This window comes from Mauremys reevesii, linkage group 1, assembly GCF_016161935.1.
Source record: "Mauremys reevesii isolate NIE-2019 linkage group 1, ASM1616193v1, whole genome shotgun sequence".
NCBI lineage: Eukaryota > Metazoa > Chordata > Testudines > Geoemydidae > Mauremys > Mauremys reevesii.
Genome location: NC_052623.1, coordinates 241,020,670 through 241,047,952, shown reverse-complemented (window position 1 = coordinate 241,047,952; position 27,283 = coordinate 241,020,670). Strand labels below are relative to the sequence as shown.

Genomic DNA, 27,283 nt, shown 5'->3' with positions numbered 1-27,283 from the left:
GGGGTTGCATGGACCTACACCGAACATTGTCCAAGCACAGTCTAAAAGGCAGGACATAAATACAGCAGAAATGAAAAAAGCAATGTCAGCTATGCTATAGATGCATTTAAAAGATGTTGGGTGGATTGCATTTGGTGGGGTTTAGATTTAAAAGGATAAAAAAGGAAATACATGCTATTTTGGATGAACATTGTATTGCTTAAAGGACACATGATTGATTTAAAAACCTTTAACTCTTCTTAACATTTATAACTGGAAAAATTTGCAATATTAAAGGAACTCCTCTCATGTTAAAAATCAAATATACAGTATGTCTTTGCCTAGCACCTTTGATTTTAAAAGAATTTTAGACATCTAATTTATTTTTCAGTATTTACACAGTTTGTTTATTTTTTTGTATTTCTGTGATCTTGGATACAGAAACCAGAGTGCTCAATTTCACTTTTGTTTGCAGTCACTTGCTAGTAAATTTCAGATACTGTAATGTTTCATTTGCAAATACTGCAGGAAATTTTTTTAAAAAAATGTTTTATTGGAATAATTGTATCTTCATATTCATAGAACCACTTCTATTGATTTTAGGATTTGTGAACCATAGTGAAGGATGAAGAGGAAGGGAAGGGTTTTCAGGGATACTAGGCCTTGGCTCACATTTGCCCTGATTGCAGTCATCAATAGAAATCCACCAGTGTTGCCGCACCAATGCAAACTACTAGTGTAGGCAGGGTAAACTGCTCTAAGCCACAGTTTTTGCACCCATCTTCAAGCAGGGCTAAGATTTAACAATGCAAATAGTAGCTTTATTGGTTACATTCGGTGTGTCATTGGTGCAGCTATACCATTAGCTGTCCATTCATGGCTGGAATTGGGACAAATCCCCAACGTAAATAAGGTCTTATTTCTTGGTCACTACCACTTCCTTTCGGCGATTTCTGAGGATTGGGATTTTCTCATGATTCTCTCCATATTCAGTTCCTCTCTATTTAGATTGCTCTGTGCCCTTTGTTGTATATAGCATATTTCCCACAATACTTTCTCCATAGAAACAACAATTAAAAAAAAAAGCTATGGGAACTATTTCAAATTGGATTTTGTCTCTAATGCTCTCTCTCTCAACAAATACTTAAAACAGCCGTTTTCAACTGGGGTTCCATGGCCTGCCAGGGGACCACGAGCTGGTTGCAGGGGATTCGTGAGTCCCAGCGCCCTGGGGGGCAGAAGTCCCAAGTCCATGGGCACAGTTGGGTGGGCACTGCAGTGCCTTAACCAGAGGGGGGCAGCTCCAGGGGCAGCTCCACACCCCCACCTCCTCCTCTTCCACCCCTCCCCCCTGAGGCTCCGCCCCAGGCCAGGTCAGAGGTGGGAAGCTGGAGCCGAGCAGTGCAGTGTGGCTGCTGCTCTGGCTGGTGCCATGGAGTGGGCAGCTATGGCACTTCCCCATCTCCTCCCACTGCTGCTGGTGCCCGGGACTGCAGCTGCTCCTCAGCTACCAGCACCCTTGGGCAGGTAAGTCGACCAAAATTACGTTGACATGTAGCCACCACAGTAATTATATTGCTTTTGCATGTCCACACTATGCTCCTTGTGTCGATGGTGCGTGTCCTCCCTAGGAGCGTTTGCACCAATTTAACTGTCAGTGTGGGGCATTGTGGGATGGCTTCTGAAAGGCAGCAGCCGTCAATGTAAGCAATGCCATGTTTACACGAAGACTGCATTGACCTAATTATGTTGATCTAAGTGCCACGCTTCTCACGGAGATAGAGTTATTAAGTCAGCATAGTGGGCGAGTTACATTGGTAGGAGCTACATTTGTGTAGATGCTTATAGAGTTAGATTGATGTAACCTTCTTTATGCTGACCTAATTCTGTAGTGTAAACCAGGCCTAACTTTTAGGATCTCATTTAGGAACTGATCCAAAGCCCATTCAAGTGAATGGTAATCTTTCCATTGATTTTAATGGGTTTGGATCAGGATTTTAAGCCACTTCTACATTACAAAATACTTTGGTATAACTTATGGTGCTCAGGGGTGTGCCCTGAGCACCAGTGTAGACTGTGCTAAATTCTCCTGCCAACATAGCTACCACTCTCACGGAGGCAGGAGTTATTAAACCAAAAGGAAAGCTCTCTCCCATCAGCTTAGGGCGGGGTGGCCAACCTGAGTCTGAGAAGGAGCCAGAATTTACCAATGTACATTGCCAAAAAGCCACAGTAAGCAGCCCCCCCATCGGCTCCCCCCCTGCCCTGCTCCCAATGCCTCCCACCCACCAGCAGCCCCACCGATCAGAGCCTTCCCCTCCCTCCCCACACCTCCGGATCAGCTGTTTCACAGCATGCAGGAGTCTCGGTGCAGGGAGGGGAGGCAGGAGGAGCAAGGGCATGGCAGGGGAGGGGGCAGGAAGGGGTGGAGTGGGGGCAGGGCCTATGAGAGCCAGGGGTTGAGCAGTGAGCACCCCCTGGCATGTTGGAAAGCTGGCACCTGTAGTTCCAGCCCTGGAGTCGGTGCCTATACAAGGAGCTGCAAATTAACTTCTGAAGAGCTGCATGTGGCTCCAGAGCCACAGGTTGGCCACCCCTAGGGTGACCAGATGTTAAGGGGAAAATATTGGGACCGCCGCAGGGGTGTGTGTGTGGTTTTTTTTTTACACTCACCCGTCCGGGAGTTCGGTGGCAATTCGGCGGAGAGTGCTCAAGTCGCGGACAGTCTTTGGCAGTATTTCAGTGGCGGGTAATAAACCTTGCCGCCAAAGACAGAAGCACCCGCCACTGACAGGGGCGGCTCTAGAAATTCCGCCGCCCCAAGCAGGGCGGCGCACCACGCCGCCCTTTCCCGGTCCCGCGGCCGGGGCAGACATGCCTGCGGACGGTCCCGCGGTCCCGCAGCTCCGGTGGAGCATCCGCAGGTATGCCTGCGGGAGCTCCGTCCGAGCCACGGGACCAGCGCACCCTCCGCAGTCATGCCTGTGGGAGCTCAAGTGGAGCCGCGGGAAGAGGGGACCCTCCGCAGTCATGCCTGCGGCAGGTCCGCTCGTCCCGGGGCTCCGGTGGACCTCCCGCAGGCATGACTGCGGAAGGTCTGCCGGAGCCAAATGCTGCCCTGCCAGGACAATGCCGCCCCACATGCCTGCTTGGTGCGCTGGGGTCTGGAGCCGGCCCTGGCCACTGAAATACCGCTGAAGACCGTCCGCAACTAAAGGACTCTCTGCTGAATTGCCGCCGAAGACCAGGAAAGAAAATATCAGGACAAATGGCGTCCTGACCGTACTCTGGTCGGGACGTGGGATAAACTCCTCAAAATCGGGACAGTCCTGATTTTATCGGGACGTCTGGTCACCCTAGCTACCCCTGGCTTAGAGCATCTTCACCAGAAGCCCTACAGTGGCGCGCCTGCGCCGCTGTAAATGATGTAGTGTGTAGACAAAGCCTTGGGCTCTCCTAATTCACAGGGCAAAAGTCAAAGGCTTTTGAACGAAAACCTATGTCCACCCCTCTGCCAATGTCTAAAGAAGTCTACGAAGGGGTCAATTATAGTAGCTTCCCTCTTACTTTAACCTACATCTTCTTCCAGCCCCTCAGTGCATAGTTCACATCAGCACAGACTCCCACACATATGGCTAGAGGGGATGTTAAGTGAGCACGAAGTGGAAAATGAACACAACTTGCTCCAGTGGCTTCACCACCTCCGACTTTGGCCCGTTGACTCTACCGAGGGCGTTTACAACTGGGTATAATATCAGTAGGAGCTCGCGTTAATTCACTGCTGGGGGCAGCGGGGTGGGGGGGGGAGTGGTAGAGGGGATCCTACCAGACTACACTCCCCTTTCGGGGATGCCAAACCGAGTGCGTGATGGCTGGGCTCCCTCTGCTCTGCGCGCTCCCATCAGGGAGCAGCCCCTGGAGCTGCGCTCCGGAGCGCCCCCAGGCCGCCCCCCCCCCAGGGGGGTAGTTGGCTGGTGAATGGGGCTGGGGCACAAACGGGCTGCAACGTTGCTCATTAAAAATGAAAATAAAGGGTCTGTGCTGCTTCTCATCCGCCTCCTTCTCCCTCGCCCTGGAGGCAGCAGCAGCATCAGTCCGCTCGCTCCGCTGGGTCTCTCTTTTCCCCGGGGTTGCTGGCTGGGCTAGCAGACTGCAGTAGTAAATACCTGGCATCCCAAAGATTAATCCCCAGGAGCCAGACGCCTGCCAACACTCCTGCCTTACCTCCGGGTAAGTCCCTTCTGCTGAGGGGGGGCGGGGGGGAAGGTGGATGGGAAATCAGATTGACTGGGGGCAGGGGAGACAGGGAACCTGCCCACAAGAGATGGGAAAATGGCAGCTTTTTCCTTCTTTTTCAGAACAATATTACATAAGGCATTTTTTACCATGCCTGCCCCTAAAAATAACCCCTGGATTTAGGCAGCTTTATGCTAGTTTCCTGATTCCAGTTCCCTCCCCCATCCTAAATTCCACGTGCGGGATAGTATTTAAAATACGCATGTTTTAAAATGCTCCACGAATAAGAAAAAACCTCAAATAATTTTCACTGCATGAACGATGTGTGTCTCCGTGTGGGAGAGTGTTCTGATATGGAGATTATTGTTCTGATACATGCAGGCATGGGAGGGGGAGAGCCTTGAATTGATCTTGAGAGAGTTTTTCTTTAGATTGCTGATTATGATAATAAAATGACAACAATTCCTGCGTGGCTTTGAAACCAATCCCCCATTCCTGAGTATAAAACAAGGAGCACAGACTTTGGCAATGATTGAGAACAGAACACTTTACTAGACCTGGGAAGGAAATGGCTTTCCCATTCCACAAAAATGTTTGAGATATCAAAATATCTCCCCATCCCAAATTGGGACGAAAAGTCAACATCTTGTAAATTTTTACAAACTGGAAAAAAAAATCAGGAACAAAATGGGGGTCAGGTCAACTAAACTATTTTGTTTCAATACATTTGAAATGTTTCTTTTCAGTTCTGACTATTGACCCCCCCCCTAATAATTAGCTTAAATTTCAAAACAAAAAGATGTTTCAAATAGAAAACTGAAATTTTTAATTTAAAAAAGGCCAAAACAAAATATTTTGACAATTTTGGAAAAAAAGGTTTGATTTCAACAAGTTGGCTTTTTCCAATGAAAAAAATGTTTCATCAAAAAATTCCAAACCAGCACTATACTTCACCTTTTGAAGACTCTGGAGGGTGTTGGCCGAAGCATTTTAAAGGGGCTATTAAAAATATTACATTACAAGAGCTACAACCTAATTTCTCCACCCATTGTATATCCCCTCTCATAATCTCAAAATGGCAAATAAGTGGACAGGGCAATAAGAACAGATCTGAAGGACTCCCATTTAAATAGAGTGTGACATAGGAAACGAAAGATTTAAGCAATTTTTTGTTGTGCATTAACATGTGTGTGTCTCCATATCAAATTAGCTCAGAATCTGCCCTCCCAGGAAATGTCATGATCACAATACTATTTTAAACACTAATGAGAACATTTTGAGATTTTATTTTGATCCTGTTAAAAGATATATATATATAAATAAATATAAATATATATAGATATATATTATATAAATATATGTACATTCAGAAGCCCATGTTACGATTTTTCTTGTAAAACTTTCTCTGAATTTAAAAAAAATAAAAAGTGAAATGCCAAGGAAATGCCTGGTGGAAATTTATCATAGTAACTCAACGTAGCTGAAGGTTTGATGTACATAAGTAGATGGAGGGAAACTAAGCATGGTATTCTCCTATGAATCTGAGGTTTCCACTATCTCTTTCCAAAGTGACAGGGTAACAAAATAATGGAAAAACGTAAAAACTGCTTATATCTTAATCCTCTCAATTTTTTCCCCCAAGCCTTCAAATTATACAATTAAATCAGAGCACAAGTCTAATCCCTTTTAGAAAATCAAAACCTTTCGAATCTTGGAAAGTTTGCACTGCAAAAACCTAGATTCAACATCTGGACCCTTCTGGATCTAGCCAAATTTTGGCTACAAGCTCCCAAATTCTCATTTCTGAATCAAGAACAAGTGTAACCACTCCTACTGCACCAAAATATTCTCAACCATAATGAATAGTGACACAATAGTACTGCAAGATCCTGGATCTGGCATCTGGATTCAGCTGGATCTTTCTAAATGTTGGCCCTAAACTCTACAATCTAAATAGAAAATAAGGATAGTTGCTCTTGCTTTGATGGAAAAGTCTGAACCCTGATGCATCCCATTCAATAGCATTGGAAAAAATAGATATCTCATACTTGGATTCTGCTATTTTAAATTTCCATACACTAATTCTACTTTCTAAATAGAAAACAAATATGTAGTAGCTCCTAGCACACCAAACAATCCAGATACTGTAGTAAATGGGTGCAGCAGCACCACAAAAACCTCTTTCTGGCACTTGGCACAGTTAGTTTTTCTTTTTTGTCCCAAAACTAAAAATTCTACCCACTTAAAAAAAAATCCTGCAAAGAAGTGCAGCTGCTCCGATTCATTTTTTTAATGTGCATTAAGAGTAGACTTATTCTGTATTTTAACAATAGAATTTGGGAGCTCTAAGCCAAAATTTGGCAGGATCCAAGTAGATCCAGTTTTTCCCATATCCTCACGATGATGTGCAAAATTGCAGTCTCAAACGCAGAGCTATGTTCTTTACTAATACTGTTTTCCAAAGCTGCATCACACCGCCCTTTTGAATTTTGACCATCTTGGGGCATATTGATTATTTTAGAATAATCACCTGATGATCATCTGTGCAGCATGATGCAACCCCTTTGTATCATAGCACTTCAGCCCAGGAAAATGAAAATAAATGCAATCTGGAGGAATCCTGGAGGCCCTGGGATTGGAGCTTCAGGGGTCTAAAAATTGGTGCCTTGTGCTTGCTTGTCTCTTCCCAGTTTCCTGCCCTCTTGAGTGTGTGAGAAAGACAAGGAAAGTTTGTTCACTTTGGAAACTCGATAGGAGGCAGCAGCTGATCTTCCCATCACCAGCCTAAAAATAATCCACTCCAGGGTTTGGAGCTGCTTCACAAAGTGGAGGAGAATCCTGCCATCGGAATGATATTGATCACATAGCGCAACCAAGGGAAAACTGGGTTTGATATTTTGTGTATGTATATATAAAGGTAAGCTACAGAGTTTGATCTAACATCCAGCAAAGAAACGGGGCATGCAGCAAGACCCCCCACTGTTATCTCCCACTAACCTTCTCCTTTCCCTTATGTCTGTGGGACAAGACTTCTCTTTGCATTTTCCTGGGGATTACAGTTCAAATCTGTTTAACTTTTCCTTCTCAAACCAATATGCTCAGACTTTAACATTCCCAACTGCTGATGCTTTCACAGTTGTTCATAGGGTTATGTTTCTTTTTTAAATTGATTTTACGATTGTCCCGTCCTAATGTCTGAAGTATAAATCCCAGCTGGTTTCACAGCAGACGGTGTAGCATGCTACCATTTGAAACCGCACAAATTGCTGTATTAAGAAGTTTCCAAAAAAAGAAGCAAGCAGGAGAATTGTATCTGAGAGACAGCTGTAAATATTTATGTGAATTGCTTTTCAGTGTCAGTTTTATGTTTAGCTCGGCTTCAGCTATAATCCTATATTTTCCTGAACATTCATTAATGTATTCAAAAATGTATTTTCTGTGCATTTGCGGTCTGATCAAAACCCCCTTAAAGTCAATGAAAATCTTTCCATTGACTTTGAATCAGGCTCTTTGTATATATTGCTAAGTGCTTTGAAAACAGTAGAGTAGCTAGAATAATTAATTTATCACCTCAGGGCCCAACATCATCTGAACAGTGGTTATCAGGCTAGCAAATATCTTTAAATTATTTGCTCCTGGTTGAAATAATAATATGAAAAATATAATATATAGGATCATTTTTGATAAAACAAATACATCTCAAACTGTAAGAACTTTACTTCCAGTCTCACCAGACTGATAACAGATAATCTAAGTTCTGAATAGCTCAGACTGTGTTATGCAGAGTCAGGCAGCATTAGGGGGAAAAAAAATTCAAACAAAAAAAAGTTTACGTTAGAAAAGGAAAAGGATTCTGGGAAATACTCTGCTCTCTGCACATTGATCCTGTGCACACTGAAATCAATGGTAAAACTCAGGATCAGGCTGACAGTTACACCCATGAAACCGGGTTGATTTCAGGATTTGCCCTTCTTTGTCAGAGATCACCGTAGACTTTTCTTCTGCTTCTCCATCACCTTAATATTGAGAAATGCTATAACGACAAGCAAAGGTATGGCCTTTTATAATGAATCAGCTGACTAGCAGAGTCAGCCATTGAGTACTTTTGTAAATATCTGCCTGTTTAATCTATCCATCCTGTATATATAATAAAAAACAGAAAATGTACATCACATGCAAGACAAGGAAGAAAACAGAGATTAAAAAACCCTGAAAAAGCAATGAATACATGGATATATTTTGATCCTGGGGTAAAGACATATTGGCTATTTGGTTAAAGATCAAAAGAAAAATAACTTTTGACATAGAAGTTCAAAGGATTCCTGCTCCAAGGAACAAGGAGTACTTTAGGCCCACATTTTACTCTCTTTTCTTAATAGTCACAAATGCCTTGCAGTTCATAGAGAACAAAATCATAATCCAGTTAAAATAAGACCTGTGACTATGGAGAACTATATTCAACATTTAAGTGTCACTTTAAAAAAGTTTCCCCCCACTTTGAAAAAGTTTTAGATTTCATAAACATTGTATAAAATAAAGTGTTGCCCAGTTAGAATTCCCAGGGCTTTTGCACTCATCTTGGTGTGATGTGTGGGGTCTTAAATATTATCCACCATTTCCTCATTGTCATCTTCACAATCCTTTATAAAAAAGGTATCTCAATGTCTGGCTCATTCCTTGAAAATCACCATTTGATGATCCTTAAATGGAGCCTCTTTTCAGAGTCACCAAGTTCCTTGGTACGTTACAAAGTTTAGGATAAGAGTGACATGTTTTCATTATCATGTCTCTGTAATGAATTGGCTTTTCTTCCCCCTCAGACTTCTTCTCATCCATGGCAACTATTTAATCCTGAACCGCAATTGCTGTTAACTACAATACTATCAAGCTTTGTACCTCCGTCCAAAACCAGAGAGGCCCATCTTGCTAGCTAGTGGGAGTTTTACAACAAAATCTCGAATGTTTAGTGGCTGCAGGTTTATTTTTAGGCATTGCAGGGTCTCTCTGCCTTCCAGATAACTTTCATCAAAGTAAACCAACAAGGCGTCAGATTTCAGAATGAATAAAAAGAGAGCTGAAAGCATATCGTCCCTGAAACCGGCTTGGGTCCACCCTTTCCATCCTGCCAGCCTCCACCCCTCTCTCCAGCCTTATTTCCTTTTGTCTTTTGAAGTATTGCCCATCTGGCCAGCTAATAGTTGATTGCTTAAGTCTGAGTACTTGACTAAGTCAGGGACATAAAACGGAACCAAGTTTCAAAGATTATTGGTCTGATTTAGCTTGCAGTCAGAAACATGAGCAATAAGGAAACATGGTGAGAGGTCTCCTCTGGTAAAACATAGTGTGGAGATATAGAGTCCAGAAAACTCAATAAGGAGACTCTGAGTTTCCATGGAATGTTCCCCTCAGTTGAAAGGGAGGATATTACTGAGGAGTCAGTGGGCTTGACATCTCAAATAATGGGGATTGTTGAGGCCTGGACTCTGTAGCCTTACAGAGAGCCCTCCTGATGGCTGGGTCCCTCACCCTACATGGCATTCTCGGGAGCCAAAAGGGTTAGCAGAAGTACAGGGCAGCAGTTAATGCTGCTTGAAGAAAAAAATCATATATAAACTTTTCAGACCGAATGACACACAAGCATTTATGTTCACCCCTTTTGTCTTCATCACTTCAAGCACACTGTCTATGGCAGGAAATGATATTCCTGCGAAAAAATTCAATGAAAACAAAATTGAAAAAAAAAATCTCAAAAATAGCCCTCCCTCCCCCCCATGCCACCCACTAATTGCAGTTTCCAGTTGCCAAAATCCTAAATATTTTCCATTTGGGGGGCATTCATTTTTTTTTAATGAAAATCTGATTCCCCCACACCCCCCAAGAGTTCAATTCCATGTAATTGAAAAGCCCCTTTCCATCAAAAATGTTTTGATGGAAAATTTTTGACCAGCTTTACCTCTCTGCCTAGCTCTTCAAAGAGCCACACGTGTCCACTTCTGTTGTATTTCTATAGCTATCTCCCTTTAATATGGGCTTGCTAAATTAATGAAATTGTACTTCAATTATTATTTTGTTTGCATTGTCAGTCAACTTTGGATTCAGTTTTAGATCTGTATTTTCAGCTATATTCTAACTCTGCTTGACACAGTTGATGGAACTGGGGCAAAGGTAACTTTAATCCACCTTTGTGCTCTTTGATTCCTTTGGATACCAGGGCACACCATGTATGGAGAGCAGTTTCAGGGCTTGATAATGGCTAATTTTCAATGAAAATAATTTCACTTGAAAATTTTTGACCAGATCTAGATTTTTGTGAAGACCTGTAACAGGACTCAGTCACCACTTTGTGGCTACATCTCGGCATTAGCTCTCGCCCAGTCAGGCACCCTCTTTTTTGGTCACTCACCCCATGGTCTCTCCCTGGGCTCAGGGGGGTTGCCTCTTTGTGATTCTGCCTTCCAATCAGGTCACTATAATCCTCTCCTTCTGGGATATCAAAGTCTCACTAGAGAAACTGTCTATCTGCAGTCCCAGGCAGCCTTCTGATCTACTTCCAAGCCAGTGCCACTTCCTGACTGGCTGGTAGGAGAACCCAGGCACACCCGTTAGTACAGGTTCCAGCCCAGGAAACCTGTGCCCAGCAGCCAGTCTGCTCAAGCTGTGATTCTGTTGCTGTTTTCTTGGGCTCTGTCCTACCTCACTTCTCTGTCTCTTGGCCTACCTCTGGGTTTACCACTGGAGCTTCCTCCACTCCCTCTCAGCTTCTTGCTAGAGTCTAGTCCAAGGCAGGATCCCAGGGCCTACTCTCCCCATAGAACTCCTCTTTCTACCTAACCAACTCCCCTCCACTCTAGGGAGTACTGCAGAGCTCCTACATGCAGCCCTCCTCCTATCACCAACTTTCTCTCTTTAAAAGCCTCCCCCAGCTGGACTTCCTCAGTCCCTTATCAATCCCTGGCTCTCTTCCAGGTGCAGTTTATACGGTTAATTGGCCTATTTTGCCTGTTCAGACCTTGTGTTGGGTGGACACCCCATCACAGGAACAAAAGTTAAATAAAACAGTTTACTATAGGCCTAAAAGGATAGATTTCTTACAGCCTATATTTAAAAGAAAATGCTGAACTGAACACCATATGTTACCAGGAGTAAAACAAATTAAGAAAATAACCTGAATAGAAGCAGTTAAAACCCCCACCAGAGCTGAAACTCTGGAAACGTGGAAGACAACTGGAGAAGATTTAAATAGTACACGCTGTGTGATCATTGAACACCACAACCATGTATCTTTGAGGTCACAAAGTGTGCTAATTTATGCCAAACAGTGGGTTTTGTGAAATAAACACTTGAGAACTGGACTGAGACCATCAACTCAAATGTTACAGTTCCTTTTTTATTATTCAGCCTTTTTAGTACCTATAATACCCAATCTGTAACTGCAGATTTTCTCTGCCACTTCCTAAGAGAAGTTCCACTTCCTTATTTGGAACAGTAAACCCGTCTATATAGTTCACACTGTGAATCAGTTGTTTGTACAAACTTTTGCAAGTGAGTACTCTCGAAATTTCCTATAAGATTAATTCTCTCTCAATGTGTCCTTTTTCTTTCATGACCCCACAAATATAAAGAGTTTATAAAAGAGTGATGTGCATTCGGTAGTGCTACAGCTGGTTGCAAATTTGCTGTCAAAACTTCTTTTCAATAGAAAATACCTTTCTTGACCAAAGATAATTTTTTTCTGGAACATTTTTGTTTTGGTCAAAAACATTATTGTTTTCAACAAAAATATTTTTCAAAAAGTTGTTTCATTTCAGTGGGTAACAGAACACTTCTTGTTCTTTTTCTTAAAAAAAAAAACCCAACAGTTTTTCACTGAAAAAAGGGACAAAAAGGAAAAAAGTGAGAGAAGGTGGGAAAATGCCCACTGATCTGACTTTTTAAAAATTCCCCTTTTTTCAAAGGGGAGGGAAGTGTGAGAAAGTGGCTTTTTTACATTTTTCTCACTTTCAAAAAAAAAAAGAAAAAATTGAACATATTCCTTGAAAAACTCCAAAATATAATGGAAACAAAAAAAAATCTTTCAAATTTTTCAGTAAATATTTTGACTAGCTCTACTAACGTCTGTTTATGATATTGTCATTTCCTGGGTGGAGCCTGAACTGCTCAACTGAGTGACACAGGCCCTAGACAATAACAGAAAATCTCAGGCTTTATGTGTCTGTGTTTTTGGAGCAGGAGAATCTGAGTTCTATCTCTGCTCTCACCACGGATAGCCAAGTGGCTGTGGTTTGCAGCAACAATGCCAGGGAAGGTATTAGATGGCTGTAGGTTTGCTATAATAGTGTTGCAAAATTAGGCTGAGACAGATATGCAATTTCCTGCAATATCTTTGGGAGATCTCACTATTCTAAATGTATGTATCATTGTGAGCCAGGGTTTGTATGTAATTCCATGGGGCTGGGGGGCCACACCTCCTTCAAGAACTAAGAACAATGGGGCAAATTTGCTCAGGTTGTAACACCTCCAGAGAAGTAACACCGCTTGGAGAGGCTCGCATATACTAGTTCAGACTGGATTCTCCAGAGACCAACAGACAAAGAAAGGCCTTTTGGATAAATAGCCTGAGTTTACACTGAGTTTACACAGAGCCTGCTTTCTGATCCAGGAAATGGACAGGACGGTCTGTCCAAGGGTGGTGGCGGGGGGCAATACTTACTGGGAAGGGTTGGAATGACTTTGGCCTACTAAGGTCCATAAGACTGATGGGTGACATCTGATAAGCTTTTAGCATGCATATAGCAACCTTTATGGTGTTTTATATGATTTCTCTATAGTGCTTCCACCTTAGGAATAAATGTACTTGCTTAGAGCTGTGTGGTGACTTGCGACCTCTGCAATTATGCTGTACATAAGCCTTTAAAGAGAAAGCAAAGTGCAGACGGTACCCTGTGTAGACAGTCTGTCTCGCTGGAATAACACAATGTGGGCAGGGGCCTGTGCAGCCTGGAAAACTCCAGTCAGGAGGGAGAGAGACACTGGTCTCTACCCAAGAGAGGTGATGGCTGAGGAGCCTGGAGGCTAGATTGGGTGCCCTTGGTGGAGCACAAGGGAGAAATATGGACGCAATTGCCCTGAAGTGTGACATATGTATATTATGATTGTTTTGAATATTTTTTGGAAACATCCAAGATTAGCCACTGGCAGAGATCGGATATGAGACTATACAGACTACTAGTGGATAGATACAGGCTAGCTGAGGGCACTCACTTCACACAATTAACATTTCACTCTCTTACGGAAACTTCTGGTCCCAATGATCCATCTCTCTCCCAGTGAAGGAAAAGTCCAAACATCCCCTCCCCTATTCAATCTCTGAAACATGGTTTCTCATGTCACAATCCTTTTACTCAGTTTTAGAGCTGACTAATTCGATCTCACTGGCCACAAAGAGCTAGTGATTGAATACACATTAGAACCCAGATCCGCCTGCCTTCTAATCTCAGTCTAACAATCAGAGCATGATAGCCTGCTCAGCTGTGTGAGAATGTAGTCATATTGCTTGTGGGAAAAGGAAGAAAATTCCCAGCAGAATTCCCATGGAACTTCTGACCCTCCATAAAGATTAGGCAACAGCATTTAAGATTTTCTGCAGATTACCATTATGTTTCTTTTAAAGGGAAACATGTCAGGATTAAAAAAAATAAATAAACAACCTCCATACGTTTTTAAAAAATTCCTTCTGTATCCTGCTAATAACTTAGTAGATTATTGAAACAGAACATATTTTTAACATTATATTTGGTTTTCATTATTAACCAGTTGGAGTATTATTTGCACTTTAGTCCTCGTTGGCAGAAAATCTCTAATGGTCATAGTACATTGTTGAATGTAGATGCTGGGCCAAATTCTTCAGTGAAATCTCACTGATCACATGGGTGTAAATCAGCATTTAGGCCTTGATCCTGCAAACATTTAGGCACATGTTTAACTTTAACGATGCAAATAGTATCATTGATTTTGAAAAGATTACTCATGTGCACAAAGTTAAACCCATGCATTTCAGTTTGCAGGATCTGGGCCTTAATGTGACCCGCAGTCATTCAATTGCTGGTTTTCCTCAACCAGTACATTGCTGCTGTGTTTGAAAAATGATTCAATTTATTAAACACTTTTCAGAAGACCTGTTTAATGAAGGCATTTCTATTCAAATTAAATTTTGAAAACCCTTCTAGCTCCTTGTTTGCTTTTATTAAATGAACTAAAATGCGGGTCTCACTGAGGCTCACAATGTCCCTTTAAACTTGCATGTACTCTTTAAAAATGCTGTTTCTGTTCATTCTAAGGAGATTCTTGAGCCAAATCATGCTTGCCTTATTTGAACAAATAATGCCATTTGAAGTCAACAGCCCTATGTGTGTGAGTAAGGCAAGCGGGATTTGGCCTGTTGCTAAGACACCAAACTCAGCTAACCTTGTTTTTTCTTACATTTTGTGTAGTCCGAGTAATTTTTTATTATCCTGATTCAGCAAGACACATGAGCACGTACTTACGTCCCATTGACTTGAATGGGAACTCGGCATGTGCTTTGCTGAATAGTGAAGTACTTATGTGCAAGCAAATATGCTTGGCTGAATCAGGAACTTTGTGGGTTATTCCCACCAATGTCTTTAATTTTTAAAAAAAATATATTTTAAAAGAATTAACAATGTCACCAACCAAGCATTCATGAATAATCCTACCGTAACAAATTAATGTGCATATGCTGGAGGGAAAGAAATCTGTAAGGAGGCATTTCATTTTCAATCCTGCTTGATTCTGTTATAAACGGTAATGAGTAGTAAGGTAGAGGGCTCGCACTGTAGCCATGGAACAACAAATCCTAAGAAGGGAGACTGCAGAAGACATACGGTGGTATTTTTGAGACTCCATATCTCTAATCCAACCAACAATTACACATGTGCTTAGCTTTAGGCACATTGACATTTTTGATGAAAAATGGAAACAAGGTTTTAAAACATGTTTTGGTTTCCTGACCATCTCCATTTTGTATTTGGAATATTGAATATGTGCAATGAGCTGTTCATGAATGTGATGGAGATCAACATTTATTTGCAGTATGTATTCAGTGGATAATTTTAATAGTAAATAAAGCCCTGATCATGGAAACACTTATGCACACTTTAGGTTAACTTTCAGCATGTGCATAAGAGTTTGCAGGATCAGAGTTTACATATGTCTAATAAATTATTCTCTTTGAATAATTCTCTTTGAATTAATTTGCTCATAACTAAAAAAGCCTCAATGATGCTGTTTTAATTTTGTGTTTAGCTAAAAGAAATGTAAAAAACTTTGGTGATCACTTTGGATGTTTTACTTTTTTTGTTTCTCTTGTGTTTTGTCTCTAGTTTGTAATAATCAGGCTGTTTGGAAGCAATGAAAGTCGCATTTTGTGGTAATGACAACGCTTCTGCCTATGACATCAGTGCTGGTGTCCTAAAAAATGTCTGCTTCGTGGATGCCCTCAACCTGGTTCCCCATGTCTTCCTGTTATTTATCACCTTTCCAATTTTGTTTATTGGTGAGTAATCCAGCCATAGGCCCCCCCATCCTGGAAATAATCATACATATGCTTCAAGTCATGCATGCATACATGTTTGCAGAACTGGAGCCTTATTGTGTTATAGGACTGGTGCAATCCATTCAGTTTAGATATCTTCATTACTTTAGGCATCATGAGGAAGAGATGGAATGGAGATCCAGTCAAAAGGGGGCATGTTGAAGAGAGGTTAATGCAGAAATGGGCCTGAACCAGAAGAGTTAATGTCAACCCTCTTTCATTTGTGGGAATTTTGGGTACACATTCTGAATTTTACAACATGGGCCTACCTTTAAAAGATGGAAGCTAACCAGAAAATCAGATCCTAATTCTCTCAAACTTTGGAGAAGTTTGTCTCCAGGTTCGAACTTGGCAGCTGTCTCTATTTTTAGATTATAAGAGTTAGGACATGAGATCTATCCTTGAACTTTGACGGAGTTTGGAGCTATTCCAAAATTTACATCTTGGGTCTGTCTGTATGATAATTATGTGAAACACTGTAGAAAGGATAATTCATTCTCATGCCAATGTTTGTAAACACGAATAAGAGATGATAAATCCATCCCTAGAACAATTTCTCCCATCGACTCAGCGCGATGTAGACACCACAATAAGTCAACCTAAGCTACGTTATTCACATAGCTGGAGTTGTGTAACTTAAGTTGATTTAACTTTGTAGTGTAGACCTGCCCTTAGTTCCACAGTTTCAATTTAGTTCTTATTTAATCAGAACCTGTTTGCTCATCTTTTGTTCTAACACACACAACTCCATGTTCCTCACCACTATAGAAACAATGCAGAACTCCCTATACCTTCTGCCAACGTTGCTCAACTTTTTTATATATAATGGACTTTGCAATGACACAGACTTTCAGAGACCCTGAGTAACAAAAGGGAGCACAACAGTTCTTTTCAGCCCATTCATTCCTTCTCAGGCCTGAGAGGGTGACTGAATTCATTTTTTAAAATCTCTCTTTCTAAAAGCAGTTTCATTTAAAAGGGTCTCGCACAAAGTTATCAAAAGTGGATATTGGTGTGAAACAAACAGCACCATTTAACAATAATAATTCTCCACACTTCTATAGCATCTTCCATCTGAGGATCTCAAAGCACTTTACACACATAAATAAGGTAAGCCTAAGAATGCCTCTAGGTAGATGAGTATCTCTAATTTACAGACGAAGGAAGTGAGGGACAAAGACTAGACTTTCCAGGTCTGATCACTCCATTTGCAGAGAGGAGTGTATTTGCAATGGCAATAAAGTGACCAGACAGCAAGTGTGAAAAATCGGGATGAGGTGGGGGGTAATAGGAGCCTATATAAGAAAAAGACCCAAAAATCGGGACTGTCCCTTTAAAATCGGGACATCTGGTCACCCTAAATGGCAATAAAGCAGCTGTGCAATGTCAGATGAACCACCTGCAGCAATTATTTCTGACCACCATGCCCTACTCGGGTGTATACTGTGTGCAGATTACATTCACTGTCACTTCATTGAGGTGGGCATGTGGATAGCCTCACATTCAGACACAGTGGCCATCAGGATGGCCCAGCTTTCTCCTAGTCCTATTCCCCTGGTCTTTGGACACTTCTGCTGGAGGATGAGACTGATCAGGAGCTGCTGAGAGCTCACTGAGGATATGATAATCCTCAGCAGGCCTGGGATGAGGATAATAAGCTTTGTCTGACTAAGGTAATTATGTCCTTCCCAGGTCTTGAGGGTGAGGGGAGGGAGATAACAATTGTATAGCATTTGGAGAATTTACTGAGTGTCTTCTTATTGTCCGTTTGCTCTAGCCTTTCCTGCCATTCCCATTCTTTGATTAGTTGACAAGATGATATGGTCATTCAGGACTTGTCAGTCTATTAATTGAATGAAAAAGATTTGGTGGGTCATGGTGGATAATCAGCTGAAATGAGCTGTGGCCAAAAAAGCTAATGTGATCCTGGGATGCATAAATAGGTGAATCTCTAGTAATAGAGAGGTTATTTTACTTCTGAATTTGGCACTGGCGCGCCTGGTACTGGAATACTGTGTCCAGTTCTGGTGCCCACAGTTCGTGGAGAATCTTGATAAACTGGAGAGGGTTAAGAGACGAGCCACAAGAATGATTAAAGGATTAGAAAACATGCCTTCTTGGGATAGACTCAAGGAGCTCAATCTGTTAATATTAACAAAGAGAAGGTTAAGGGGTGACTTGATTACAGTCTATAAATACCTACATGGGGATCAAATATTTGATAATGGGCTCTTCAGTCCAACAGACAAAGATATAACACAATCCAGTGGCTGGAAGCTGAAGCTAGACAAATCCAGACTGGAAATAAAGTATAAATTTTTGACTGTGAGGGTAATTAACCATTGCAACAATTTACCAAAGGTCGTGGTGGATTCTCCTCAATGACAATTTTTAAATCAAGAGTGGTTGTTTTTCTACAAGATCTGCTCTAGGAATTATTTTGGGGAAGTTCTATGGTCTTTGTTAAACAAGAAGTAAGACTAAATGATCACAGTGGTCCTTCTTGCCTTAGAATCTATGAATCCATCTCAGTCTTCGTGACATTCTGGTGTGCAATCCAGAGCAGTGTGGGACTGTGTCACGTCTGCTGTGCAACGTGGGGTGTCTCACAATGCTTTGCTTCTGTAGCTCCTAACCTGGGTTCCTCACAAACAGGATGCAGGTCACAGCCTGAGTGTCTGTGTATAGCCACAGCCCTGGTCCAGCAACTCTGATCCCAGCAGCCAATCAGCAACACACCAGCCACAGTCTGGCTTCCAGCAGCCTTGGTTACTACTTGCAGAGTGACCCCAACACACTCCCAATCCTGGATTTCCCCCCAGAAATGTGTGTTCTGCACAGTCCAGCCCTCTCCTGAACAGTCCAGATATATTAGGTCCATTGCCGTTCTAAGTGCATCAATATACAACAGTTTGCTGCCATAAAAGGAGTTACCCACATAGTTCCTTGCATTAGTTTTAATTAAAGAATAAAATTGGTTTATTTAATGACAAAGAGATAGATTTTAAGTGCATACAGGTATAACACATTAAAATCAGAAATGGTTACAAGAGAAATAAAGATAAAACCCTTTCTAAACTTAACAAACTAGGTTCAAGATGAAACTCTTACCACATGCTCCCAAAGTCCATAGGCTAGGTGGAAAAGAGAGAGATGGACAGGCCAAGATAACTGGGTGTTTTTGCCCCTCACTTTTATAGTTCAGTCACCCTTTGAAATTGCATTTTCCCAAGGCTTACCCCTAGATAAAGTTCACACCCGCTGTGAGGATGGAGACAAAAAGTGTGATGGTGAAAGAGGTTCCATGCTGTTGTTTGCTAAGATGCAGCAATGTTTGTTCCTGTCCCCTTCCTTGCCAAAGAATGGCCACTTTATAGGTGATTACACATCAACTTTGATGGCACCTGGCTAGGGGCATCATCTTGTCCTTTGTCTTTAAGAAACAGATTTACCCAGTCCCGAGACTTGTCTGGTAAACACATTTCAGTTGTAATGTCAGCTTCTGTTTATAACTTTAAATGTAATATTGCTATGTACATTTCATCATGATATGACTGACCAGCAAGTTATTAGTTTTCAAATGATACCTCACAAGGTATATTCTGTACAAAGATTATTACAATGGTGTGTAGGGTGTGAATACAGGGGTGCATTCCATCACAGCCTCCCACTGCACTTCAGTATACTACCCACTCTGTTCCCCAAGGCATGGGGACTAGGAGCCAGAACTCCTAACTTCTACCACTGACTTACTGTGTGATCTTGTTTTCTTCTTTTAATTTTATTTTGCAGGCTGGGGTAGCCAAAGTTCGAAAGTCCAGATCCATCACAACACATGGCTGCATTTCCCTGGACACAATCTGCGGTGGATTCTGACATTCACCCTCCTGTTCGTACATGTCTGTGAAATAGCAGAAGGCATAGTTTCAGATGCGTAAGTGACTGTGTCTGCTTCAGAGTCTAGCTAGTTGCATTAATAGCATGGCAAGTCTGTTACTGAGGTATGAAGAAGTTTCCTAAAGAGAAGGGGCTCTGCTTAACAAGCTTCCCAATTTTTAAAGGGATAAAGGTGAAGCAGTTTTATTTAGCACTTTATTGCCCCCCTTTGAGCTACGATAGCATGAAAATGCTGACAACAGCTGAATGTATTGCACATGGATACAGAATATTCTGTCTCTAAAGAAGTCATCACTGTGCTCTGAACTAGAGCAGTAAAGCATTTCAGAGGGATGCAGGAATGCTCTTTCTTCTCTTTTAGGCATCGCCAATGATTGTGTCCCCTGCCCTTTTACATTCCACTTTTTAGATTTATCCGAGATCATATATTCTAGAACCTTTGTACCTCTCTGACTAAGTGACTCCCCAACCGATGCACTGCTTTGTGGCTAGGTGCAGCATGGCATTGTTTATTCTCTTTGTAGTCCAGCCAACTAGCCATCCAATCCATTGGTGGTCCTCTTCGCCTTGTGACTTGGCCATCTGGCCAGGTCACTTTAGTCTCACCCTTTCCAGGGTAAACAAGGGTTTTAAACCAATAGTCCCAGAACCTCGCATCAGGTCAAGGCACAATAGTCTTTCCAATCCCTTGTGTCTCGGGTCTTCACACTAGTTTCCTTAATAAGGCTGTAGGGGAACTCAGTCCCTTCCCCTGCCATGGGTTCCAGCCCAGGGACCCTTGTAGCAAGCAGTTAAGATTTGTCTTGCCAGACCACTTTCTTCTTCCCTGTGCTACTTCCCACATTAGCCTGCCTTCTCCTTGGGAGGCTCACTTCCCTGTAGGGTGACCAGACAGCAAATGTGAAAAATCGGGACAGGGGGTGGGGGATAATAGGAACCTATATACGAAAAAGACCTAAAAATTGGGACTGTCCCTATAAAATCGGGACATCTGGTCATCCTACTTCCCCAGCAGGGGTCTGCTTTGGGTCAAGGCCCTAGTCCCAGTTCCCTCATGTAATGAAGGAAAGGACACTTAATTATCAGAAATAAAGACCAGCACCCGCCCTTCTGTCCTGCCAGAATCCTTCAGCCAGCCATCCTACTGTTCTGTGCTCACAGATACCTAAGTCAGCTGGTTCTCTGCTATGCTTCTCTCTGAAACCTGAGAATGAGTGGTCGTTCCACCTCCCCACCTTGGGGGTCTCTGAGCTGGGGGCTTCTCCCTTTTAAGGCTCCATCTCCAAGTCTGGCATGCTTCAGAGGTGCCATGAGGTGGAGCGACCTGAACCCACAGCTGCTCTTTAACTCTTTCTTGTCTAGCCAGAGATTTTGTAGACCCCATCACACAAGCCATGCAGTTTTGACCCAGAAAAGGAGATGATGATGATTGATTATTTATTGGAGATGGTAAAAAACTAATACAAAACTTCATACCATTTTTTCAAACTTTTCTACTTTTTTTAAAAAAACACTCCATAACTGGTCCAGCCCCCACCAAAAACTAAACAAACAATCAAATAAAAAATCAGAACAAAAATGATAACGTTCATCCAATCTTTTTAATTCAATTTTTTTCAACAAAAAGTTTCATTGAAAAATGGACATTCAAAAAATGTCACTGGCTGTTATGGAAGTTTGCATAACAACCAACCATAGTGTCTCCATGCTGTGAATGAAGGACTTCAATCCATCATGAACACTCAATTTATATGTACTCATAAAATTATGAAAGTGAAAAAAGACACCAAATCCAGTTGCATTTATACTGTATTTCTGGTTTCTTTTCAGAAATATGAAATCTCGCCACCTGCATCTCTTCCTGCCAGCTATGATGGGATTTGTGGCTGCCACCACAGCTATTGTTTATTACCATAATATTGAAACGTCTAACTTTCCAAAGTTACTGCTAGGTAGGTTGCTTATCTTATTTTTGCTGTTTTTCAAAAAGCCCCTGGTTTGTTCCATAATTTTTCAAAATAAACTTTCTGACCTTGAGAAGGTTTATGAAACTCATGAAAAGCCAGGGAGAAATTTTCTGCTTACTTTTTTTCTCTCTGGGATACATTATTGCACACTGGACAGGGCCGGCTCCAGGCACCAGCTAAGGGGCGGCACTCCATCCACTATTGGGGCGGCCCATCTGGGTCTTCGGCAGTAATTCGGCGGCAGTTCCCTCAGTCCCTCTCTTCCTCTTTGAGCTGCTGCCGAAGTGAAGGAGGAAGTGAGGAGTGAAGGAGTGAAGGACCCGCCGCCGAATTCCCGCCAAAGAATGGAGTGGTGAGATTCAGCTGCCATCGAAGTGCTGCCGATCGGCTTTTTTTTTTTTTCCCCCACCACTTGGGGCTGCAGAAAACCTGAAGCTGGCCCTGACACTTGACTAGGTGGACTGGAGTATAATGGAAAATTGCCAACTCCTGTGATTTTATCATGAGTTTTACAATGTGGCTTTTTAACACTGCTCATGATTTCTTGGAAAAATTTGACCCTTATTCAAAATGGTTACTATCTCTCAGTACTTTCAGTTGGTCTCAGGCTACAGACTACCCTCAGATAAGCTGACAACCATCCTTTGCAGGTCACAGTGAGGTTTCTCATAGTAAAGATGGCTTCCATCTCCCATTGTTTCCAGCGGGACTGAAGTCAGGTTGCTCTCAAGGAATATGGCTGCCAACTATTTACCATGTTTTTCCCAGTCAGGAGACACTGAAAGAAACCTCACGGCTCTGAGTCTTAGAGCCTAGGACAACTGAGGTGGGCTCGTACTACAGGGCTAAAAATAGAAGTGTAGCTGTTCCCATTTGGGCTGGAGCTCAGGTTCTGAGACCTGGTGAGGTGGGTGAATTAAAGAGTCCGAGGTCCAGCCTGAGTGGGAATGTCAGCACTGCTATTTTAGTGCTGTAGTGTAAGTGCCACAAGCCCGAGTCTGTACACTGGGCTCTGAAACTTGCAGCCACAGAGGTTTTTATTACAGTGTCGAAACATAGCAATTGGGTAGGGGTTGCTGGAGACTGCATAAGGGGTGTGTACACCCAACACTACCTGTTGCTTAACAGTCTGAACTGGCTGACTATTCGCACAGACTGAGAGGCAGGTTATAGTTTTAACTTTACAGACCACATTTTCAAAAATGCCCTCTAAGAGCACATCTGCAATTTTGTACCCTGATGGTTTTCATACCCAAAGGGTCACTATGTATTCGTCAGGCTAGGTATTTTTTATTTTCTTCAAAGAAAATAACAAATAAAGGTCCCAGACCTGAAATTAGATCTATTCGGCTGGACCTTTGCGCCCGTGTGAAGCCCCATGGACTTCAGGTTGGCTGTGCCTGGGTGCAGAGATCTGCCCAAGCAGATCCAATTGCAAGATCAAGGTCAAAGAAAGAAAAAAATATCTCAGTGAAACAGTGCAGGGCAAGTCTCTCACTCGCCAAGATCTTCCATCTTGAAAAGCCTCAGAAGCCTAGCCCCCTGTTAGGGAGGCTAACAACCCATGGGACTACTGGATTGGGCCCTGCGACATGGCAACTACAGCTGCATAGAAGCAACACTCATAGAGTAATCTTAATTTGGATACTGATCTGATACTCTTGTGATACTGGTGTAGTTAAAAAGTACTTTCTTAAAATGATGTGGGTTGGTCTGTTTGTTTCACAGCTCTTTTTGTTTACTGGATAATGGCCTTTGTCACAAAAACCATCAAGCTGGTCAGATATTGCGAGGATGGCGTGCCGCTCTCACAGCTGCGCTTCTGCATCACTGGAATTATGGTCATTCTCTATGGGCTGCTGATGGCTGTGGAAATCAATGTCATTCGAGTTAGGGTATGTGTCACTTTACTAGGCTTTGGCAGGACAGACAGCAGTGGAATTTGGAGTAAACATAAAAATAGAAGTGACTCCTTCTCACATGCCCGGATTGCCAAATTTAGCCTCCACTCCAGCTGAGCACATGCTTAACTTTAAGTATATTAGTAGTTCCACTGGAGTCAATGGGGCCACTTACATGATTAAAATTAAACATGTTTGCTGGATCAGGGCCTTAGCGTCAGAAAGGAATTGCCCTCTCACCCATTGTCATTGCATAACACTTTGTGTTTTCTTCTCCTTCCTCTGCTTCATTGGTTAGGATTTAGGGGGCCAATTGTATTGGGGAGCCCATGAGCGCCTTGTTCTTTTCCCCATTTATTGTTTTTACTCTTCTTTGTTTCTTCACATGTCCTTAGCCCATTGGCAAGGTAAGCTTGGCAAAGAGATTGCACTACAGAACTTGTATGAGGTGAATTGAAAAATACTATTTCTTTTGTTTATCATTTTTATCAGGGGTGGCTCTACAAATTTGGCCGCCCCAAGCAGTCATGCCCGGGAGGCGCCCCCGAGCCGTGGGAGCAGCGGACCTCCCGCGAGCATGACTGCGGAGGGTCCGCTGGTTGCGCGGCTCGGCTGGACCTCCCGCAGCTGCGGGCGGTTCGCTGGTCCGGCGGCTCCGGTTGAGCTGCCGCAGGCGTGCCGGCGGGCGGTCCAGCCGAGCCGCGGGACCCGCGAACCGTCCGCAGTCATGCCTGCAGCAGGTCCGCTGCTCCCGGGGCTCCGGTGGACCTCCCGCAGGCATGACTGCGGCAGGTCCGCCGGCCCAGCCTGCCGCCCTCCCAGGAAAGGGCCGCCCCAGGCGGGTGCTTGCCCCGCTGGGCTCTGGAGCCGGCCCTGATTTTTATAGTGCAAATATTTGTACCCCAAAACAATATATACTTTGATTTAAATTACAACACAGAATACAATGTATATGAAAATGTAGATAAACATCCAAAATATTTAATAAATATCAATTGGTATTCTATTGTTTAACAGTGCAATTAAAACTGCGATTAATTGCAATTAATTTTTTAATCGTGATTAATTTTTTTAGTTAATTGTGTGAGTTAACTGCGATTAATCAACAGCCCTAGAATTTACACAATATATTATTACTTTAACTAAAAATTGCTGTGAAAGAATATCATTGCTGAACATATTATGTTTTTTCCTCTACAGAGGTATGTATTTTTTATGAACCCTCAGAAAGTAAAGCCACCTGAAGACCTGCAGGATCTGGGTGTGAGATTTCTTCAGCCATTTGTCAATTTGCTCTCAAAGGCGACTTACTGGTGGATGAATACACTTATTATATCGGCCCACAAGAAGCCGATTGACCTGAAGGCAATTGGGAAGCTGCCAATAGCAATGCGAGCACTTACAAACTATGTTTGTTTGAAAGAAGCGTATGAAGAGCAAAAGGTAAGCAATGATATCCATATCACCGTACAGCCTTTATACTGTTAAAGTGGTATCTTCACTTCCACTAGGAAACCCTTTTTTTAGGAATTTATGACAAAAGAATTTGTTCCAAGGTGAAACTTGGCTTATAACATTTCAGTCCAAAAATACTGTTTTCTTTTAAAGTGAATTCTCGGCTTGGGATAGTTGCCAGATTGAAAGCCTTGGGAACTGAAGCCCTAATGCACAAATCACTCGCTAGTTTTCATTTTAGAAGTCAAAGCTTTCTTTAAGTCTTAAGGGCTCATGACAGTGTTTTAAATTAACAGATATCCTCTCCAGTTTCAACTGGAAACACCCTTCTTCACATCTTCTGAACTTCTTTAGAGTATTACTGTGCACTGTTAAATAGTTACTATCCCTTTCATATCATCATAGTAAATTTGGACTGGAAGGGGCCTCAGTAGATCATCTAGTACAGTCCCCTGCACTAAGGCAGGACTACGTATTAACCTTTCCATAGATATGGACATAATTGAATGGATTATTTACCTACTAAAGTATATGTATGTTATATAAACTGATTTCAGAAACTTTGGGCTAAATTCTGGCTTTTCCATTCAGAGATGCACTGAGAGGAAAGGATAGGAGATGTTTTGGACAGAAACTCTTTGCCCCAGGGTGGCCTGAGAGCAGCACTCCCAAAGCAGCACTCCCAAAGTAGCCTCTAACTTTGCTCAGTCCAAGTTGCACATGCAGCCTTCTGCTTACTCCAATGCCTAGTCATTTCTGCCCACGGATGGGCGTTTCCATGTGCAGATCAGGTGATTGTGAGTCTCGCCAGTTTGTACACACAGGTGCACACATGTGCATATACAAAGGGGACAACACACATATTTAGAGCCACTTTGGAAAATTTGGCCCATAGAAATCATGTGTTAATCAGTGTTGATCACTTTCCTAAACTCACAATGTAAATTGGTTTTCATGCAATGCAGCAGTTTAGAATGGAAATGAATGAACAAGTTGGATAGCAGCAGAAGAGCTGTGCTCTCCCCTGTAGTAGAAGTTGCCTTAAGAAAATATGGATATTTTCCCCATGGGTTCTTATTTAGTACAATAGCTTGCGTTTAATATATTTGAGACTGCTTGTCTTCAGTAATTTGCATACTGTATCTGATTTTTAATGAGCCAGAGAGCCAAATTCTCTGCTTGTGTAAATGGATAAAACTGCACTGCGTCAATGAATGCTGCCCATTTGTGTCAGCTGAGAAAGTTGTCCTTTAGTGCCAGACTTTATAATGGGCATAATTGCGCACATACATTTGTCTGTCTAGAAAAGTTGTGGCTTCAGTGTGCCCTGTAATGTCTGGCTGTGACACAGCAGTAGCAGGACCTCAGTTTGCCTGACCATCTGGGCAAATCACCTTCAAGAGTATGACCTCTTCTGGGGCCCATATCCTAGAACTAGTGCAACAGAACTATAAAGTCCACTAAATCTTCAGACCCAGTTGGGCTCAGCTGGCCACGGTCTCCCTCACAGATGAGCCTGTGCTTTACTTAGATACTTTTGCAATTGTCCACAGGCTCCTGTGCCTCACTCCACCCCACTGACTCAATCTGGCACAGTTGTCCACCTTCCTAGGGTTTCAGGGAGGCCTTTATTCCTCAGTGACTCCTGATCTTCCTTCAGTCTTCAGGCTCACCTGAGGAGCAGACTGGCTGCTTCTCTCCCCCTGCAGCCTTCTATCAGCAGGGCTGGATTAAGGCAGGGACTTCAGGGGCTGCCACCCGGGGCCCTGGCTCAAGGGGGGCCCCGCAAAAATAAATCACAGGCAGCGATCTCCGGGGCACTCAGGCTGCTTTTCCTGACCCCACGTCACACCCAGAAGTGGCTGGCTGCTGTCACATCTCTGCAGCCCCTGGTGGGTGGGGGAGGCGGCTCCGTGCACTGCCACCACCCCCAGCACCGTCCCTGCAGATCCCATTGGCCGGTTCCTGGCCAATAAGAGCTGAGGGTGGCGCTTGCGGGTGTGGGCAGTGCACAGAGACACACTGTTCCCTTCCCCCCAAGGGCGCTCAGAGATGTGCCAACAGCCAGCCGCTTCCGGGAGTGATATGGGGCTGTGGCAAGCAGGCAGCCTGCTATGCCACTGGCTGGGAGCCACCTGTGGTAAGTGCCTCCTGGCTGCAGCCTACATCCTGCACCCCCTCATCAGGGGCGGCTCTAGAAAATAGGCTGCCCCAGGCAGCGCGGTGTGCTGCGCCGC

The 27,283-nt window shown here is 43.0% G+C and overlaps 1 protein-coding gene across 7 annotated transcripts in view; it reads left to right on the top strand.

Moving 5' to 3' along the window:
• The first annotated feature begins 4,126 nt into the window (after positions 1–4,126).
• The window catches only part of ABCC9 (ATP binding cassette subfamily C member 9), a 119,215-nt gene continuing 96,058 nt past the window's right edge, over positions 4,127–27,283 (top strand). For 3 of the 7 annotated variants that reach the window (XM_039482129.1, XM_039482135.1, XM_039482104.1), the window contains exons 1-7: positions 4,128–4,209; positions 6,906–7,132; positions 15,615–15,787; positions 19,619–19,760; positions 21,554–21,675; positions 23,419–23,585; positions 24,792–25,034. In XM_039482129.1, the coding sequence (XP_039338063.1) occupies positions 15,643–15,787; positions 19,619–19,760; positions 21,554–21,675; positions 23,419–23,585; positions 24,792–25,034 (819 nt within the window). In that variant the 5' untranslated portion in view covers positions 4,128–4,209; positions 6,906–7,132; positions 15,615–15,642. Of the gene's footprint in view, positions 4,210–6,905; positions 7,133–15,614; positions 15,788–19,618; positions 19,761–21,553; positions 21,676–23,418; positions 23,586–24,791; positions 25,035–27,090; positions 27,187–27,283 lie in introns of those variants that run through there. The other 4 variants (XM_039482154.1, XM_039482120.1, XM_039482109.1 and 1 more) reach the window with 3 other exon arrangements.